The sequence below is a fragment of the Pseudopodoces humilis genome, chromosome 7, assembly GCF_049639895.1.
Source record: "Pseudopodoces humilis isolate 2021_Gansu_Grassland_sample_001 chromosome 7, ASM4963989v1, whole genome shotgun sequence".
Classification (NCBI taxonomy): domain Eukaryota; kingdom Metazoa; phylum Chordata; class Aves; order Passeriformes; family Paridae; genus Pseudopodoces; species Pseudopodoces humilis.
This window is the reverse complement of record NC_142206.1, coordinates 54,602,827-54,620,750: the sequence shown is the minus strand read 5'-3', so window position 1 is coordinate 54,620,750 and position 17,924 is coordinate 54,602,827. Positions and strand designations below refer to the sequence as shown.

Genomic DNA, 17,924 nt, shown 5'->3' with positions numbered 1-17,924 from the left:
CGACACATTAATAGATACCTCCTGGTCTTCAGGCAGCAGTTTAAGTAGCTGTTTCAGTATCTCAGCATCCAGCTTGGATCTATCCCCTTTCTGAATCATGGCAGCAATCTCTTCATTGGAGCTGCAAGGAGAGGAATGCTGTGGAGCATGTGGGGGAGTAACATGGTATAAAAGACCTCAGTCTCTCTGCTGGCACTCCAGGAGCAACTGAGGTAATTTATACTACACTTGCCTCCCATTACAGTTTGGATCTTAGTCCTCAAAAGCTCTGTGGAGATATGAAAATGCAAAGATTTTTCTTTTAGGCCTAAACCAATATTCCTTATAATTTAGGTGTTCTCTTTGGCCTTTGCTCACTTTTGCACAACAAACCCCAAAGCTCTGCCTTTACTGTGGGTGTCCAGTGTCACTGAGAAGGTATTTGCATTTGAACTCCTCCACCATTTGCAGCAAAGACAAGGGTAAAACCAATGGTTCCCAGAAGGTTTTAACTCAAATCCTTGCCTGAAACTTTGGCAGGCAACATGTGTTTGAAATGATTCCAGATTGCTGTGGTTTGGACTCTGGAGAGCTGGGCTTCCTCAGCCAGCAGCACTAACAGAGGCAGCACCCGGCTCCAGAGCAGCCTCATCCTTCACAAGTGCAGTGGGACTCAGCTCTCTGATCCCACAGTCACCAGCTGCTCTCAGAAGAGCTCTGCCACTGCCCAGGGAATCATACAGGGAGAGGAAATAGCATCTGCATTAGGCTATGCACCATTCCCCCCCACTGAGAAGTTTGTCATAGAAAAAGAATAATAATAATTAAAAACATCCCTCTGACAGATTCCGATTTATTCTTAATGAAAAGGGACTTCTTGGCTGAGTTTCTTCTTGAAACATCTTTTAAGATGGGCCATGACACAAAGGGCAGAGAGGGAGCAGAACAACCATCATCATCCTGCCACAGTTTCAGGGAAACTAAGAGTAAAGATATCTTCCCAAAAACCAGTACAAATTCCTTTACTCCCCAACCCCTCCATGAGGGCTGTGACTTGGTAAATTTCCATTTGTTTAATTATTCAAACTGTTTCCTATTTATAGAAAAACTGCACATAAAAGCTATGTATGATTTTGGATCTGAACTCCTGGAGGCGCCTCTCTAAAAGCAATGAAGTGACTTGAAACTTCCATTTAACAATCTCTGCTAACAGTTCCTGCTAGAATTTTATATTTATGACAATAATACCAAAGAAAAACATGTTTCTACATAATTGTTCTGCTATTTATGAATATTGTCTCTTTAGGAATTAGTAGTCCATTCTAGATTTAATATCAGTTTGAAAAATTATATAAATTGTCTGGAAAAAGACTGTTACCTCTCATTATTAAAAAAAAAAAGGGGAAAAAAGTTGACTTCTTGTTAAACAAAGATAGTACTTCCGAAGTATTTTTGCTAAATTAATTTCATTTAATATATGAATAAACGCATAGACACATCAAATCAGTAATTCAGAAGTTATTCTCCAAATCTTACCACTTAAATTGCTTCAGAAATATACTCAGAAGGAGGCTTTTCTTTGGACCTATGAATGTGATCTGTGAAAAGGAAAAAAATCAGTCAGCTAGAAATACATTTACCTTGGACTTAACAGATTTTCTAGAGCTTTTGTTTGTTTATTGAGAGAGATTAATTCTTTTTTAGTAATAATATTATCAATAACCTTCATTGATCAAACCCCAAGTAATTGATAACAATGCAGGCTATTAGATCTATTTAAGAAAGAGGCAAAGGCAATTTATTTGCTTAATCGAGTTTATAAGAATTGGTATTAAAATTCCCACATCCTCCCCATCTCAGATGAAGACCTATCCCTCAGCAGAGTTACTTCAACTTGTTTCATTCTAAACCTCCCCTGTGTTTTTTTTTTTAAGGCAACCTTGGGCAGTGGATCTCAAAATATTTCAAGCTTCCTTATAATAAATGATTGACAACAATAAAAAAAATGAATAAGCTTTTCACTTCCAAGAACTTTGCCATTTTCTACAAAAAGTGGGCAGTCCAAGTACCTCTTTTATTTTCTTTATATTTGGCCCTGTTTTCTCTGTATGTGTCCTTGGTGGGACAGAGAAAAGAAGCTCCAAGGATGCATAATCAGGTTCCACAAGCTCCTTGCTGCTGCTCGGCATCACAGCCCATATGGAGCGGCTTTCTGGAAGAGAATAAAAGCTCAAGATGGACCACAGAGGTTGAGGAGCACTTTCAAGGCAGTGTGATTTGTAAAAGGGAAAACATGTTCAAGGATGAATGAAATATGATGCTCATTAGCCCTGGACAAATGTGAATTATTTAAGAGTGACAGCTCCCACAGAGAGCATCCCAAAGGTTTGAAGCCTAATTAAACCTGTAAGACTACTGCCACATTAAATTCACTGAGCTGAAAGCAGCAGATGAACTTAATGGGCTGCTCCAAATTGTTTTTGCTATTGCTGACCAGCTACATGTTGGAGGATTGTGGTACTGAAACAGGGGATGCTGCATCCACTTAGGTAAACATCTCTTTTTGCAAGAGATAAAGACTCCCAAGCCCACCATTATTACCAGAATCATCAGGACCTATCCAAATAACAAACAGAACTTCAAAACATGAACTTGTACAACATGGGAACCTTTAAGACAGGACCTCACCTCCTTTTGCTTTAGGAGAGACTGAAACAGTGACACTGAATTCATTGGGAATGAATCTCAGTTTGTGTCCCTGCACAAGAAAGCAGTCCGTGGCTCAGTTTTTTTATATCTGTGTTTATATATTTTATCATAGCAGCAAGTTTTTGCCTCTGATATCCCCTTGTCTTGGAAATCAGCAAGGAAGAACAACTGAGATCTGTGTTGTGTAAACTGAATATCAAAAACTGCACTGAAGATGTGCTTCCAGCCTCTTTGCTGGAAGTTAAACAAGACTTTCAAGCCCCTTTGGCACAGACTCTTAGGGTTATTTTTGTGTGTGTGTGTGAAACACCACACAAATCATGCGCCTGTGGTCAGTGTGAAATAAAATTGGGGGCTACCCTGAGGGTACACATTCCACAGCCCTACTGACAAGAGTTTTCAGCCTCAGATCTTGGCTGGTGCATCTTCTGGCTGTGCAGAAACATAAAAAGAAAAGCAAAAGCTTCATCTGAGACTTCACTCACTGGTGATATGCCAGCAGTTCGTTAAGAAGAACCACAGAACATGACCATTGAAAGGATCTTTCCACTCCACACACTCGGAGTGTTTTGCAAACCTTAATCAGTACAGACTCACAACATCCCTTTAACAAGTAACAAATAGAGATTGAGAGGTTGAAGGTAACTTCAGCAGCCACAGAGCCTCAGCTCAGAGCTTCTCCCAAATTACTATTTCCTCCACTAATTGGCAGAGGGCTGCCTTTCCATATTTATTTTGTGATTATGATTTAGAGCAAGCAACGGGACCACATGTGTGACCTGACTTATGAATGAAGGTTTATTCCCCCATCATCATTGCTTTCCTTTGGCTGCTAAGTGCACGAACCCATCAGCCCAGTGTTACAAACAAGCACGTACGTCTCACCACATCAGAGGGGAGCTTCTGCCAGTGAAGCACCTTCATCCTCACCATCGGTGTCTTCTTAGTGTGGGGCTGCTCCCCACATCCACAGGTGGGATGACTGCACCCAGGATTGCTGCAGAGCTGAGGAGATGGGAGTGATGGGGCATTTATGCCAGGCATGGAAACAGGGGGAAGAGGTAGGGGTGGAGGTGCAGGCAGCTGTGGTAGCAGAGTTGGCATGACAGACTGTTCGCGGGAGGAAGAGGAAATGTCTTTCTGAGAAGGTGATGTGTTCCCTGGACAATGCTCTGACTTCCCAGAAAGGACAGCTGTCAGAGAAAGGCTCAGGTCTACATGGGGGTTCTCCTCTTCCGAGTCCATATTAACTTGAATGCATTTGTTCACCTTGGGAACAGATCTTCTAGGCACTGTTTTGTGGTGATTTGAGCAGTGCATGCTTGATAGCAGACTCTCCATGGCTTGTCCTGGTCCCATTTTCCTGCTCTACGAGACAATGAGGAGGTGCATGGATTAGCAAAGGTCCTCACGACTGCTCTCTACTCATAATTCCTACAGAGACACAGAAATAACAGTGACCTTCATATTAAGGTAAGCAACTTACTCTTATTTCTAACTTTCTAACTTTACAAATGACAGTTCATAGCAGTTTCACCTTGGCAAGTCAGGAGCAAGGCAGTCCTTCTGGCCAGGAGGCTCATTTTTACTTCTCTTGATCCTTCTACATTCTTGTTATAATACATAAAAAAAAAGAGCAAATGCTAGCAGCATAGGAAACCCTTACCTGGTTGTTTTTTCCCCAGTGTTGATCAGTCATTCAGTGGGATGGATGAAGGGGTAAAGGGATGGCTCTTACAGAACTTACCCCTTTATAGAGGGAACATCTCAAACAGCAGGGACACACTCACTTAACCCTGAAAAACCACAATTTACCTTGGGTGCAGAGGATTTAAAGGGAAGCTCTCGAAACAGCCTAATAAAATAAACAAGCTACAGCTGAGGTGGAGGATTCATGGTGAGCTGCTCAGGTATTTGTGACTATGCATGGAAATGACTGGTAAGCATTTAAATGAATAAGATTATCTTTCCTATTTTGCCCTTAAACCAAATTTTAATCTAGAGAAAATCTTTATGTTTGTCATGAGGCTATACAGTTTCTCTCAGAGCTTCTTGCAAAAGACTGCAGAAGTCCCTATCTTGTGTGTATGACCAGTTTTAGACATGGAGACAGTCCTACCAAAGTTAGTAGAGCACTTGCTGGCTCAAGACTTGGCTTTGTTTGCTTGACTGACCAAACCTTTCTTTTGCAAACAATTTCATTTCTTGTGGATGAGCAGTGTTCTGGGACACTTCATCTCAGTAGCTGGAGCTGCTGTGTGATTTCTCTCTTTATAACCTCTAGAGCAATGAATGACCATCAAAAATGGCAGAAGCAGCACATGCTCAAAGGTGAGCAATGAGCAAATTATCTGTGCTCCAGAAATGACACAGTAGGTGCAGCGTTTTTAGGGACTACATGTAGGCAGAAACAAAGCCCCCTGTCATCCCATTCTTGAACAAAACACACATTAATAGCATCAGCAGTTTTAACTAGCTGGGGACTTTCATTTCCAGTGCAGCATGAGATTTTTTTTTGGTACATGCACCACATTTATGTTTTCAAAGAGATAGGTTAATACTTATGAATGACCATTTTCCTCCTGACACAGCAATTTTTGGCAGCTACTAACACAGAGAAAACTCATTAAGGGAGCCACATAAAAACCTGCAATTGATGCATCTCTAGTCCGTAGTACACCTGTAAAACATCTGCTATAGTTTGGAACAGTTTGTCTTTGAAACCTAGTAGTTCATAGTGATGAGTCTCCAGCTCCTACAGCTGCAGTAAAATTGTGAACCAATGCATCTATAGCAAAAGAAAGCAATAAAATTTTGATTTTGTTTTTTCAATCTTAATTTAGTAAGAATGGTTTACATTAAAAACATTAAATGTTAAATCAGCCAGTAAATAACATTTAATTCACATACTAAATAGCACCAGTTAAAATAACTAAGTTAAAGGCCTATAATAGAAAATTAATATTAACCACATTTGAATTTTACTTAAATTAATTTGTTGTTGGTTTCTATATATATTTTTTTTTCCACAAATAAGCAGTTATCCCAAAGGTAGAGCAGGCTTACATTTAATTTAAGTAAACAACTTAATGTATCCCCTTTAGGACTTCACAATCTTTGTGGTAAACTTGTACATATGCCTGTAATTACCCTAACAGGAGAAGTGAAGGATTCAGGCCTGTGAAAAAGCTTAATGAGAAATGAGAAAGCCTAATGAGAAATAAGCCACTTTCTGCTAGAATTATTAGGAGTAAAATGAGCTGATTAAAAAAAAATCTTATTAGAAATGCTCATGTTAAAATTCTGCTGCTTGTTTATTTTAATTAAGCTGTAGGGAGAATCAGTAAGACTATTAATTAGGAAGCTCTTTTTCTTTTAATCACAGTGCTCATCTAAATTGCTACAGGGTTTGTGTAAAGAAAAATCTTATTTTTAAAAATCCTACTAACAAGTAGTACTGTACTAGAAACAGCTAATATGCTTTGAATGATAAATAGGCTTATAATAATGTATTTCCAAAGATTATACTTTAGAGACTATGTAGAGAATTCCATGCTTTTAAAAAGATTAAAGCTTTGGTATGACTTCAAGGCAGCTGTAACTTACATTGCTGATAATGTTCACATGAGCTTTTGGGTATATCTTAAAAAAAATTCTGTGTGAAATTTCTCCTTAGAAAGTGCAGCCTCCCCTCCCTGGTGAATACACACATAAATAAACATACATCTCAATGCAGCCAGACAAGCACTTGCACTGGCACCTCTTGGGCAGGGCAGGGAACAGAGATTGACTCAATACATCAGCCCAATTTGATGATCCTGTTGAATCAGTAAACTTGCAATTAACTGAGAAGCTCTTTTCAGTGCTCTACAGCTGTTTTCAGTGCTCTGCTTTTGTTTGATGGGGAAAGCTGATGATGCTTGAGGACCACCACATTAGAGACTTCCACTTTTTTATCTGACTACTGACATGCTAAAAATAGGCACACTTCTCATTAGCCTTGAAAGAGAAGTGGTATTTTGACAGCATAGGATTCAGAATTTTAAGCCAGATTATAAAGGTATCTAACCTGTGTGATTTAGATCATGTAAACACTCCCAATTTTTCACTGCTTGGCTTTCTAATGGACTGATATGGAGTTACCTTGTTTTGAAAAACCTGATTTTCTTTGTAATGGGAATTTCATTTATTGGTCACTATTATACTATGAAGAGGGAAAGAATGTTTCAGAAGACCTGATTATTTCCCCTTGTGTGCTATAAATACCTAAAAGGTTTCTTTTGAGGGAGAAGTTGTTTAAAAGCTGTACCCCACACACGTTCAAGGTAACCATCCAAAGTGCAAGATAGTTTTGAGGATATGAAGATGTACTTCTTACCAAATGGCTGGAGTTGAGCAGCAGGATGTATAACCCAAATGGGGAGAGGGTAAGTCACTTGTTTATGCAGACAGCTGCCCCCTAACTAGAACAAAGCTGTTGCTCATTAACTCCCAATGGGCTCCACTTGCTTTGCTTTGCATTGAGGCACTGACTTGCATTAAGATGCTCCTGGTGTAATATTCCTCACTGTTGACTTTTAAATTGTGTAATTTATCCTTGATGATTATGATTCTTACAAGGATAAAAGTAAGAAGTAGGAGAAAATAGAAATATTAATCCTTTCTTGCACAAGCAATCTTCTCACTATAAGATTCACTCTTTTCCTTTCAGATACATTCCTAGGGGTTTTCAAGGTTTTTCTGCACCCTGGGGTAAGAGGGGCTTTTGGGGAACAGTAATTCCTTGGAACGTCCCCTCTTCATTTTGTTTTGACTCTTAGTCATACTTAGAAAAAACAGTAAAGAGAAAAATATTTTTTTTTCTTATTGCTAACAATATTTCTGTATTTTTCATCAATGTTTGTCAAAGGAAGCCATTACCCCCATTTTAGAGATGGAGAAACTGAGGCACAACTTCTGTGCTTGCCCACAGCCTCTTAGGAAGCCAGTGGCAGAAAATGAGTAATCTCAGTAGCCCAAGTTGCTGGCTCACAGAGAACACTTCAGTTCTCTGTCTGTCAAAATCCTCTTTAGTCTTTGCAGTCCAACTCTCATTAAGATCCAGCTACTGCTGTGCCCCCATTTCCTCATATAAAAAAGCTGGAAGCTGTTGGAAACAGGAAGCAATTGGAAAAAAAGCTGGAAACAAAGTGAAAGCATTCACTTTTCACCCTGTAACTGCCCCTGCTGCTGGCAGGAATGTGGCTGTGAAATGTCTGCTTCATGCCTGTGGACACTGTCCTAGGGATGGAGTTAATGAAAAGTCCTCTAAGGGAACTGGCTCCACTTTTTGGCAGCTGGTGGTAAGGCAGGAACCTTGGGATCTGCTGCAGAAGGAGCCTGGGCCAGCAGCAGCAGCAGCTGTGCGTGACAGATGTTAGGAGGTGCTGCTATGACCACTCTGCTGGTCTCTGGGCCCTGCAGCAGTGATGAGGGAGCTCAAGGAACCATGGAAAGGTGTATGGAGAGTATGGGGACCGACTGTGGAAAGCAAGAGACTGGGAGAAGATGAGGATCAGCAGAGGAATTTGTAGAGAATAGGGATGAACAACTCCAAATTGAAAGAAATGCCAATAGTTACTTCAATCGGGCCTTGTATAGCTGAAGGGATTAAACACAGGACATATTAGCTTTAATCTATGAATATTTGCTAGATTTGAGATAGGTCATGGTTTGAAGAGATTGCTGTGTTGGCTCTCATCTGATCTACAAGCAGTGGTGCTATGGTTTGCCCCCAGACCTCTGCAGGCAGCTGTGTGTGTCACAGAACATGCCCTGTGAAGATCAGGGTCTCTTTGTCCTCTAGACCTCTAGAAAGGCAGAGCAATTGAAAATACTTGGAGGGATAAAATCTCCTTCTTGTGCTGTTCTCCCTGGGGTCACTCCAATTAAGGAGGTAAATTAGAAAAATAAACCATTTGTCTGTGATTCAGGATGGGTCTATAGACTGCTGGTATGGTGAATGCAGTTTCTCTCCCTGGGGCATATTCTCTGTGTATAACACTGGTTCAACAAAGAGGATTAACATACAAACCTGAAAGGGTTTCTGGACTCTCATTACTCCTATCTTTTCTGCTTCTTGCTGAACAGAGAATCATAAAAAACTTTGGTTGAAAAGGACCCTGGAAATTGTTTTGTCCAAGCTTCCTTTCAGAAGATCATCATCACTACTCTGGTTTTGTCTAATTGAGCTGTGAAAATCTGAACAAATGGAGGTACAAAACATTGCAAAGTGGATAGAGAAACCTGTTGGTCTCAAAGGACGAGTCCTGGAAACTGTGTGCTACTGAGGGTAGGATTACAAAATCAAGATGTGGCTTTCAAAGGATTAGAGGACTAGATTTCACAGACCTGTTGCCCTTTTTGCCTGTGCTGCCTCTGCTTCTCCTCTTTCTTCATCTATTCTGACTGACAGATTTGGTCATTAATTGTCACTAATTCATGACTAAATTTACAGCAGATTATGCTGTATGAAGCCACATAAGTACCAGACAAACACATCAGGTTCTGCATGCCCTGAGCAGGGCAAACCAACCATAACTGTAATAATGTAGGTGTCATCAGCAAAGACTGCTGATCTTAGAAAAAACCTCCTTTGACAGGCTGGGAGGGTATCTAAACTGACTTGATAGGAGCTGACTGCCACAGAACGATTCTTATCTTCTGACTTTGAGTAATGCAAGCTGAGCCTGCTTAAATCTCCATTAGGGAAGCACAGAGCTCCTGCTAATTCCCACTGACACCTGGCTCTGTGTGAATAGTTACACACAGCTCTTGCAGGAGTTGTTTTTGCTGCAGCAAAGAGAGCATTAGAGAGCTCCTAATGTGAATTAAGTGCTAGCACAGCACGGATGAAGCAGTGAGTTACCTATAGAGCTGACTGAGTATGTTGATTAACTTGCAGTGATCAAATTCTCCCCTGGTATTTAAGGTGTAGTACCTGCTCTGAACTAAGGAAATGGAAATATTTTTCTTTACTATGGACCTCATTTCCATTGCAAATCCTGAAAATTATGTGGTTATTTGGCAAGATTGACACCATGCAGTAATTGAAAACATCTAGAGAGGTCCGGTCACTATCACTGCCCCATTTTTAACCCTCTGTAGTCACCCTTCTAGTAATGGGAAAGCTGTTTGTCATATCCTGCCTGGTTTTGATTGTGAGGTGACCAAACAAAATGTGGTTTCTGATGGAGTTGGCTCATGACTGCATTTGCTTTCAGACACATTATATGGACATAACATCAGGACTAAAATGTTCACCCATATTTCATGGCCATGACTATTACCACACAGACAGAATGAGCCTGGGTTCCTACAGTGCTGATGTTTAGCATTGGTAAGCTTGCATGTTGTACTTGGTTTATCACTGTGTACCAGGAATATGAGGCCGTAGATCCAGGCTTTATGTTTAGACAAATGGAAACTGGTTAATTTTGCTGAAACAGGCTTATGCATTTTTCTTTTATTTCCATTTATCTTGCCTCTTTCTAACTGGAACAGAAGGTATTTCTCAGCCCCCTTGGCTGTATGGAATGTAGGAGAGGAGAGAATCAAATGGCACACTCAGCCCAAGAGATACTGGCATAGTTTTGAGATTTCAGCCACACTCCAAGTACAGTGCAAAGCTGTGGTGGTCCTCGTGGACTGGATATAGCTCCATTTATATTTCTGTTCTTTTCACAGCATCATTAACTTTGGAGAAGGGCCTCCAAGATCATCAGATCCAACCTTTGACCAAACACTGCTGTGCCAACTAAACCACAGCACGAAGTGTCATATCAAGTAGTTTTTTGAACATTTATAGGGATGGTGAGATGTCATGTAGAGAGAAAATAAGGAAGGCAAAAGTTCAGCTAGAACTCAATCCAGTCACTGCTGTGAAAGATTATAGAAAGTGTTTTTACAAATACACCACCAACAATAGAGGCACGAGGAACATCTCCATCCTTTAGGGGATGTGGAGGGGAATATTATCACTACAGATAAGGAAAAGGCTGCCTTCTTTGCCTTAGTCTTTAACAGTAAGACTGGTCATCCTCAGGGCAACCAGCCCCCTGAGCTCGCAGTCAGGGGCAGAGAGCAGAAAAGACCCCCCCACAATCCAGGAGGAAATGGTCAGTGACCTTCTGTGCCACCTAGGCACTCACAAACCCATGGGGCCTGATGGGATCCTCCCAAAGGTACTGAGGGAACTGGCAGAAGAGCAAAACCATTGGTAATTATTACTAAGTATAAATTACTTACATACATGACAATTATACTTAGATACTTTATATACTATATGAAAAATTTAGGACTGTGATGGATGAATTCTCATGAATCATAGGTCTTCCCCATCCCCACCAGAGAAAGGAAACTCACCAAGTATTTATTTTATTCTAAACTTTGAAATAGTTTCAGTATTGAAATAAAAAAATACCAACCAAAACTCCCCAAAAACTAAGCCTGAAAATCCATCTCACTAAACATAGCTGATTTTTGATGTGAAATATTTTGAAAATATTTCTGCTGATTTCTCCCATACTTTCATTTTATCATACAGCCAATGCTTAATTACAGAATATGCATTTATTTGGCAGCAAGAAGCTTGTGGTGGTCACAGCCTGGGTAACACACCAGACCCCATGTGCAGTTGCTGTTATATATCACAAGAATTCTGAGGTCTGTACTCATGGTTGATTTAAATGACCACAGCTCTGTTGAATTGGCTGTGGTATTCTTTTTACCAACAATTAATTTGGTCTTGCAACCACTGAAAAATCTTCAGGATCATGAGCTTTATTTCAAGCTCATAAATGGAACAAAACTGCACATCCCAGGTGAATATCAGTCTTTGACCTGCTCTGATTTTTTTCTTCTGTTCTTCATAAATAATCACTGTAATGGAAGCAGAGCTGCTCTGGATCAACAAATTATAAATGTTGTGCTTGAGTCTGCTGATTGGGATGTGATTGAATAGGTAATTTACAGATGACTATTGAACAAAGAGCCTCTGGTGGCTCAAAATAACCCATTTCTTTGTAAACTCTTGAAAGCAGGGGAAAAACAATGCCAAACCCCCTCTCTTTAAAGGCCAAGGTAAGCACACAGAGTAATAAAAACTCTGGCTGTGGAAATGATCTACTCTGTCTGGGTGGAAATGAGGGAAACTGAAAGACCCAGATGGAGAAATGGACACATGCTGTAGCATCTGAAGTGAGCAGCCAGTGGGGCATCAGCAGGAAAGGTTCCCTAGGTAACACCCAGAAAACCTGTTTGTTTCCCAGCCCTGCATCTCCAAATGATGTTCCTATTGATCTAACAGTGGGGTGGTGAGGAGGAGGCTGGCTGTGCACTGCTAGCCTGGGCTGCAGGCTCTTCCACAAACACAGAGCTGGGAGAATGTGTTTAATACTCAGGGTTTTGCAGCTTGGAGTCTACCTGAAAGCAGTGGAGCTAGATTGAAGAGCAAAATGATGGTGCTTAGGTGATGTGCTCTGAGACTGGAAAAGAGGGGAAAAAAGGGGAAACCTGTAGATGTGATAGAGACAGTCCTGCAAATCAAACCTGGGTGACATGGTTCTGCAGGGAATGCTGGGGGTATCCCTGCTTCTGCCAGCAGGAGTGGGTTTCTGTTGCAACAGGGCTGTGCTACTCTGCAGTGTCTCCTGCACTGAACCTGTCCATGTGTCTGTTCTCATCTCTGCTTCTGTTGACCAGTTCTCAATATGCTCATAGTGATGCCTTGGTTAAAGCAAACCAGTGATTTAATTCTTGGTTTCACTTCTATGTTTTCAGTATTGCAAGGACATTACAAGTCCTATTAAGCAAAGCAAAATAAGCTTTAGCCTGCACATTAGGTTAGCCACAGTGAGTTACCATATAAATGAACAGTTCTGAAATGTACCCAGCTCTTCCACTGGATTTATGTTTCAGTACATATCACATCATAGATTCAACAAACATAGATCATTTTAAATGGACAGCTATGTACAAAATTATTATACAGTGTTATTACAAAACTTGAGAAATAAAGCTCTGAATTTTGAAAACACAATACTGCACAGTCCCAGTTTTAAAGCCAAAGTAACACGATTCCACACATTTTGCAGTTTGGACATAGACTCGAGTACAAGCAGCTGACAACAGAAGTCAAACCCAGAGATTTACTATAGGATAAACTGAAAATGTGTCCAATAGAGCACTCTGGAAAACCTCTTTCTTTTGCTTTAGTAAGAGAAACTAGGGCCCTGGTTGTCCAAAAATTGATGGATGCATCGGCCTGTGTGACAAGACTACTTGAGACTACTGATGTGCTTCAATTGCACATAAGCATCATGTAGGAACCAAACACTGTTTATATGGCCATATGCTTACTAAAATACATACTTAAATTGTTTTTGGTTTTTTTCCCCGTGACCAATTTCCCTTAAGTGCTTGAGAGTAAAAATACATTTGTCTAATCTGGGTCTTGGACCTGGTCCAGTATAAGTCATCAGTGGGCAATGAGAAGAGGGACTTAACACACCTCCACCTGTGATGGTACAGCCACTGCTTAATTTATACCCTTAATTTAGTTGAGGCACTGCTGTTTTTAACACTTCTTAGAGGACTAAACACTGCAGTCTGTTCTTGGGCCACACTCAGCTGTCATTTCAAGAGGAGTTTGGCCTAAGAGCAGGGTGAAAGACTTGGCTTCCAGGACAGTGCATGACAGGTCTGACGCTTTCACTGCCACTATGCACAGAACTGTCCCCTGCCCCCACAGGTGCCCAGTGCAAGACACAGGCTGAGGGGTCCAAAGTCTCTGGGGAGGCTCTTTAGGCTCTGGGGAGGAGAGTGAAAGGCTGCATGAGGAGAGGCTGTGGGTCTTCATGAGGCAGAAGTTGTCCATGGTGGCATTTCACTGATACAGAACCTGGAGTCTCAAAAGCTGGCAGTGCTCCAGGGACATGAGAGGTTCTCTCACACCTTCTGTCTTGCCATGACACCTGCAAGAAGAGGGGGAAATGCAAATTATTTGCAACTATGAACAAAAATGGTGTGGTTTTGCATGCATGTGTATCTAACGGCTAAGGTACTAGGGAAATCAGTTTCATCTGTTCCTCAGATAACCTAAAAACAGATAGTTTGATGTATTTAATAAAAACCTCATGTTTCCAGAACCAATCCTGATGTTCCAGAGTTTGGGCAACTTTGCTTTTAAGTTAAGTCCAATAATATATATCTTTCTAGGTATGAAGCATCTGTCCCTCAGGAATTAAAGGAAAACCTGGACTCTCAGTCCCTTCTGTGTCTTTGCAGTGGAAGGCTGATGTGCCACTGTGCCATGTGCATGTCATAGCTGCCCTGCTGCCCTTTCCCTCCCTCCTCACCAGGCTGTGGTCTCTGAGCAGCTATGTTCTTCTGGTCTGGTTTTTCTTTTACTTTTTAGGGAATAAATCAAATAGATCGGTGAGCAGGGAGATTGCTAAAGCCCAGTTGCTGAAGCACAGCTGCTTATGGACTTGTGCTTGCAAGACTTTTCCCTAAACCACTCCGAGTGACATACAGATGGGAGGAAAAGGGGAGCTGCACAAACAGATGTGAACATTTGTCTGTAGCAATTCTCTAGGGTCTAAGGCAGGCAAACTCAAAGAGCAACACTCTGGAGTTCAGGTGTCTGTACAGTCTCTCCTCTCTTTTACTGTCACCTTTATAAAATGATTCTTTAAGCTCTTTCTGGACTTGGTTGGAAATGAGTTGAGATGTTACAAGGGTGCACACAAACAGCATGACCACCAGTGCCTTGATTCAAGAGGAAGAACAGCTAAACCATTTGTTTTGAGAACATGAAGATAATTTGGAATAGCACTCCTTAGGTGTAAAAGCTGACATTTAAAGACATTATTACAGAAATTGCTGCATAACAAGATATGGTCAAGGCGAGGCAAGAACTCAGTAGCTGATTAAAGTCTTTTATTGCTCTGAAATATTATCACAGTCACAGGCTGTTCCTGCCCTCTGCTGCTGTTAGGGAAGCTCTAAAAACTCATAAGGAGTTTGAGTCTTGATCCCTGCAGCTGGATCTTCACAAGAAAGAAGATTCCTGTGGCTTCACTGAGATCCATAACTTCCACATCAGCAAATCCACCAGAGAAAGAAATGTCCTGTGCCAAAAGAGAACTAGTGGGGACCTGAACAGATCATGTATGCTTGGTACAAAACATAAAATAAAACTAAAAAAAAATCAGGTGGAAGATCCTAGGAAAAAATATTGATTGGTAACACTCTAGTCTTACCAAGAAGTTCTGTCTTATCTGTCTCATCATTACAGGAGCTGCATTTGGGAGAGGAACCTCTCTGACAGGAGACTAGGACAAGCAAATGGGTTTTTGCTTCTGCTGCCCTTGCTGTGTGACATACAGAAGAAGAGGAAAAAGAGAAGTGCAGGTTTCAAGGTGTAGCTCATCTCTGCCCTCCTGGCATCAAAGCCCAGGTAGACTCTGCTGGTGCAATGCCAGGCTCTGCATTGCAAGGCTGCAGTGAAACACCTGCCTGACTTGGTCACTTCATAAAGGTATTGTATGCCCATGCATTCCTCTGTGTTGTGCTTCTATCTCTTCCTAGGACAAAGCAAAACTGTGTTGTATATTTTTTTTCAAATATGACTTTTTTTTAAGCCTGTATGCTTAAAAAAAAGTCTGAGTTAAGCTTATCTCGTGGTCCCAGCTGCCCTTCCAGTGCAGCATGTGCACTGGTCCTGGTGTACTTCTCACCTATGCTTCATTGCTACTATTTTCTGTTCCTGCAGGAAATCTTCCTTAGGACCTTTTAAACCAGCAGAGCTACTTCTACTTCATGTAATCCTATGGTACTGCAAGAAAAGGGCCAAAAGGAGGGCAGGAGTACTCAGGACTGTAACTACCCAATGTACATCCCATTTCCTCTTGCTCCAGTGATGCTCCAGGTACAGGAACAAAAGCAGTCCTAAGGGGAAATCCTGCACAGATTCCTCGTGTCTCTATGCAGGAGCAGGGCTCCCAGCTGGGCTCCCAGCCCCAGGGAACTGGGGTAGCTGGAGAATAAATACATTCCTTTCAGGAAACAAGACAAAGAGCAATTTGCTAATATTGATTTAGTTCATAAGAGATGCTCATCAGCGTGGAAAGGACAATGCGTAACTATGCAATTTCAGTACAGTGGGTGTTTCAGTTGTTTATTTTTCTTGCTTTTCATTCCACTTGCTGTAAAAACAGGGGAAGTTTTGCAAATGAAAGTCTCATCCTGGAACTCCTTTTGAGGGGCAACCGTGTGTTGCCAGCATCAGTGAAGGATGCAGGGAACTTGTGTGAGAGTCTGGAGTTGAATTTAGCTTTGAGTGATATCTTGCTCAAACTAGTATTTGTCCCTGGGTCCAGTGTTTTATTCCCTTTTCCAGACACCCATATTTAAACAGTGCTATAGAAAATGGTTACCCATAAAGAAACCAAATGTTCTTTGCTGGAGGTAGGTACTGAAATTGCATTTTTACAGTTTTTGAGAAAATAATGTGATCAAAGCAAGGACTTTGTTCATCACATGAAGTTTGATTGTTCGGTTAGAATAATGGCTTTTAATTATCTGCCGGGAGAAGGAGTTTGGCTGCTGCTGACACAGAGGACAAACGTGTGGGCTGTGACCCTGTGTTGAATGGAGATCAGCACTGACTCCACTCAATGCAAGATCAACACCCTGGAGAGTAAAAATCAGAGTAACAAATTTATTTCACATGTGTTTGTGATTAGACAAAAAGACAAAGATTAGGTGAAATGCTGAATACTGATTAGGTCTGTGAAGTCCCAGTGTTGTGGTTAGTTCACAAAAAGACACCTTTGTGTGTTTACATACCTCATTGTGCCACACAATCTTTTTTTGTTTTATTATCTCCAGTATCAGTCTCAACCTCTGCTTTGAACAAAAGAGAGACACTAAATATATCTGATCATGGCAAGGCTAAGGTAACAACAGGGAACTTTTTGTGATGAGAATACTGTCTAGTAGCAAAAGGTTCCTAAGAACATAGAATCTTTGAATGGTTTGGCTTGAAAGGGACTTTAAGATCCTAGTTTCAACCCCCTTGATACCATCCCTGGATGCCCAGGGAACCCTGTGGCTTTTGCAGGCTGGGGTCAGTTCTTAAGCCAGAAGTCCTAATTTCAGGTGTCAGGAAAGAATTGCCAGGACTGTGAGCATGGGATGCTCCCATTGCTGAACCTTCTGCTCCTCCTCAGAAGCAAGTTTGGGAACCATTGTTACAGGAAATCATTTCTCATTCCTGGCTTGCTTTTAACTAGAGTAAAGTGGTATGTTAGAAATGTAAATAACTACAACCCTGGGGCATGCTGCATTAAAAGGCTAAGTCCCTCTGTGGTAGCTGCTCAACCTATGCTGTCTTTCTCAGCAATGGGTATTCAAACCCTTCTTTCTTTTTTCTTCCACCCTCGAAAGAAAAAACATCAAGCATTGGTAAAAAGATACTTTCCCATTTGCCTTCCCATTTGTTTGACCTCAGGATCTTGCAGGAAACAGGCTTTGGAAAGTACATTGTAAATTCTAAAGGCTGACAGACCCATCTCTGTTTCCTAGGAGGCATCTCCAATTTGGGATTAAGGAACCCACCCGAGGGCGGTAAGGATCTAAAGGACTTGGACATTCTTCCCAGGTTTGGGACTGGCTGAGGACTTTTGGCATGAAGAGAAGGCCTGTGTGGCTCCAGCAGCTCAGCTCCCTCCCAGCCCCAGCAGGGCAGCCCAGCTGGAGGATCCTTGGTGGAAGCATCAATGAGATGCTCTTTTTCAGTGCCTGACCTTTCCCCCTCCCTCTGCAGCGATGGTTTGAGGGCCTAATGATCAGAAGCCACCTGAAGTACCCCTGGGGCAGGTTGTCAGGAAAAGTACTGTTACAATGAGGGGAAAAACCAAACAACCCCAAGGCAGCATTGATGTTGCTGGTTTTATGTGTTTGTAAGTAGTTCAGAGGGGGTGATTGCTGATTAAGTACCCAGTATTAACTGCTCTTAATCACTGCTCTGGAGCCTAATGGAACTCTTGTTTGCACATAACCATGCCTTGTAGCTGTCTTTAGCACACTTGACAGATGTGCTTATTGCCATCTTTACTGTGTATGTGTAATGGGCTTTTTAATTATTGATTCATCATTACTTCTTTATAAACTACTTATACATGTCACCAGAA

At 41.4% G+C, this 17,924-nt stretch overlaps 2 protein-coding genes and 1 long non-coding RNA gene across 28 annotated transcripts in view; 1 reads left to right on the top strand and 2 right to left on the bottom strand.

Annotated features, from left to right (window-relative positions):
• LOC148184039 (inverted formin-2-like) overlaps window positions 1–7,092 on the bottom strand; it is a 21,718-nt gene extending 14,626 nt beyond the window's left edge. For 7 of the 15 annotated variants that reach the window (XR_015772918.1, XM_088057723.1, XM_088057725.1 and 4 more), the window contains exons 1-5: window positions 4,355–4,478; window positions 3,567–4,056; window positions 2,049–2,191; window positions 1,516–1,577; window positions 19–121 (exon numbers count right to left, since the gene is read on the bottom strand). Coding sequence is in view for 14 of the 15 variants with exons in the window: in XM_088057723.1 (XP_087913849.1) it covers window positions 19–121; window positions 1,516–1,577; window positions 2,049–2,191; window positions 3,567–4,056; window positions 4,355–4,387 (831 nt within the window). In the remaining variant the exon portion in view is untranslated. Of the gene's footprint in view, window positions 1–18; window positions 122–1,515; window positions 1,578–2,048; window positions 2,192–3,566; window positions 4,123–4,354; window positions 4,479–6,294; window positions 6,462–7,066 lie in introns of those variants that run through there. The other 8 variants (XM_088057736.1, XM_088057735.1, XM_088057737.1 and 5 more) reach the window with 8 other exon arrangements.
• Window positions 7,013–17,924, top strand: LOC148184038 (uncharacterized). 3 transcript variants are annotated; one of them, XR_015772920.1, is made up of 3 exons: window positions 7,013–7,115; window positions 15,026–15,658; window positions 17,317–17,924. It is a non-coding gene; the product is annotated as an uncharacterized LOC148184038 (long non-coding RNA). The 3 variants fall into 3 exon arrangements; XR_015772921.1 differs by lacking the exon at window positions 7,013–7,115 and having other exon boundaries at window positions 13,725–15,268; window positions 15,503–15,658; XR_015772919.1 differs by lacking the exon at window positions 7,013–7,115 and having other exon boundaries at window positions 13,725–15,658.
• Window positions 11,085–17,924, bottom strand: part of INF2 (inverted formin 2) — a 42,542-nt gene continuing 35,702 nt past the window's right edge. For 9 of the 10 annotated variants that reach the window (XM_014249982.2, XM_088057718.1, XM_088057720.1 and 6 more), the window contains 2 exons: window positions 16,579–16,635; window positions 11,085–13,700 (listed from right to left, as the gene is read on the bottom strand). In XM_014249982.2, coding sequence (XP_014105457.2) covers window positions 16,580–16,635 — 56 coding nt within the window. In that variant the 3' untranslated portion in view covers window positions 11,085–13,700; window position 16,579. The remainder of the gene's footprint in view (window positions 13,701–16,578; window positions 16,636–17,924) is intronic. The other variant, XM_088057716.1, reaches the window with a different exon arrangement.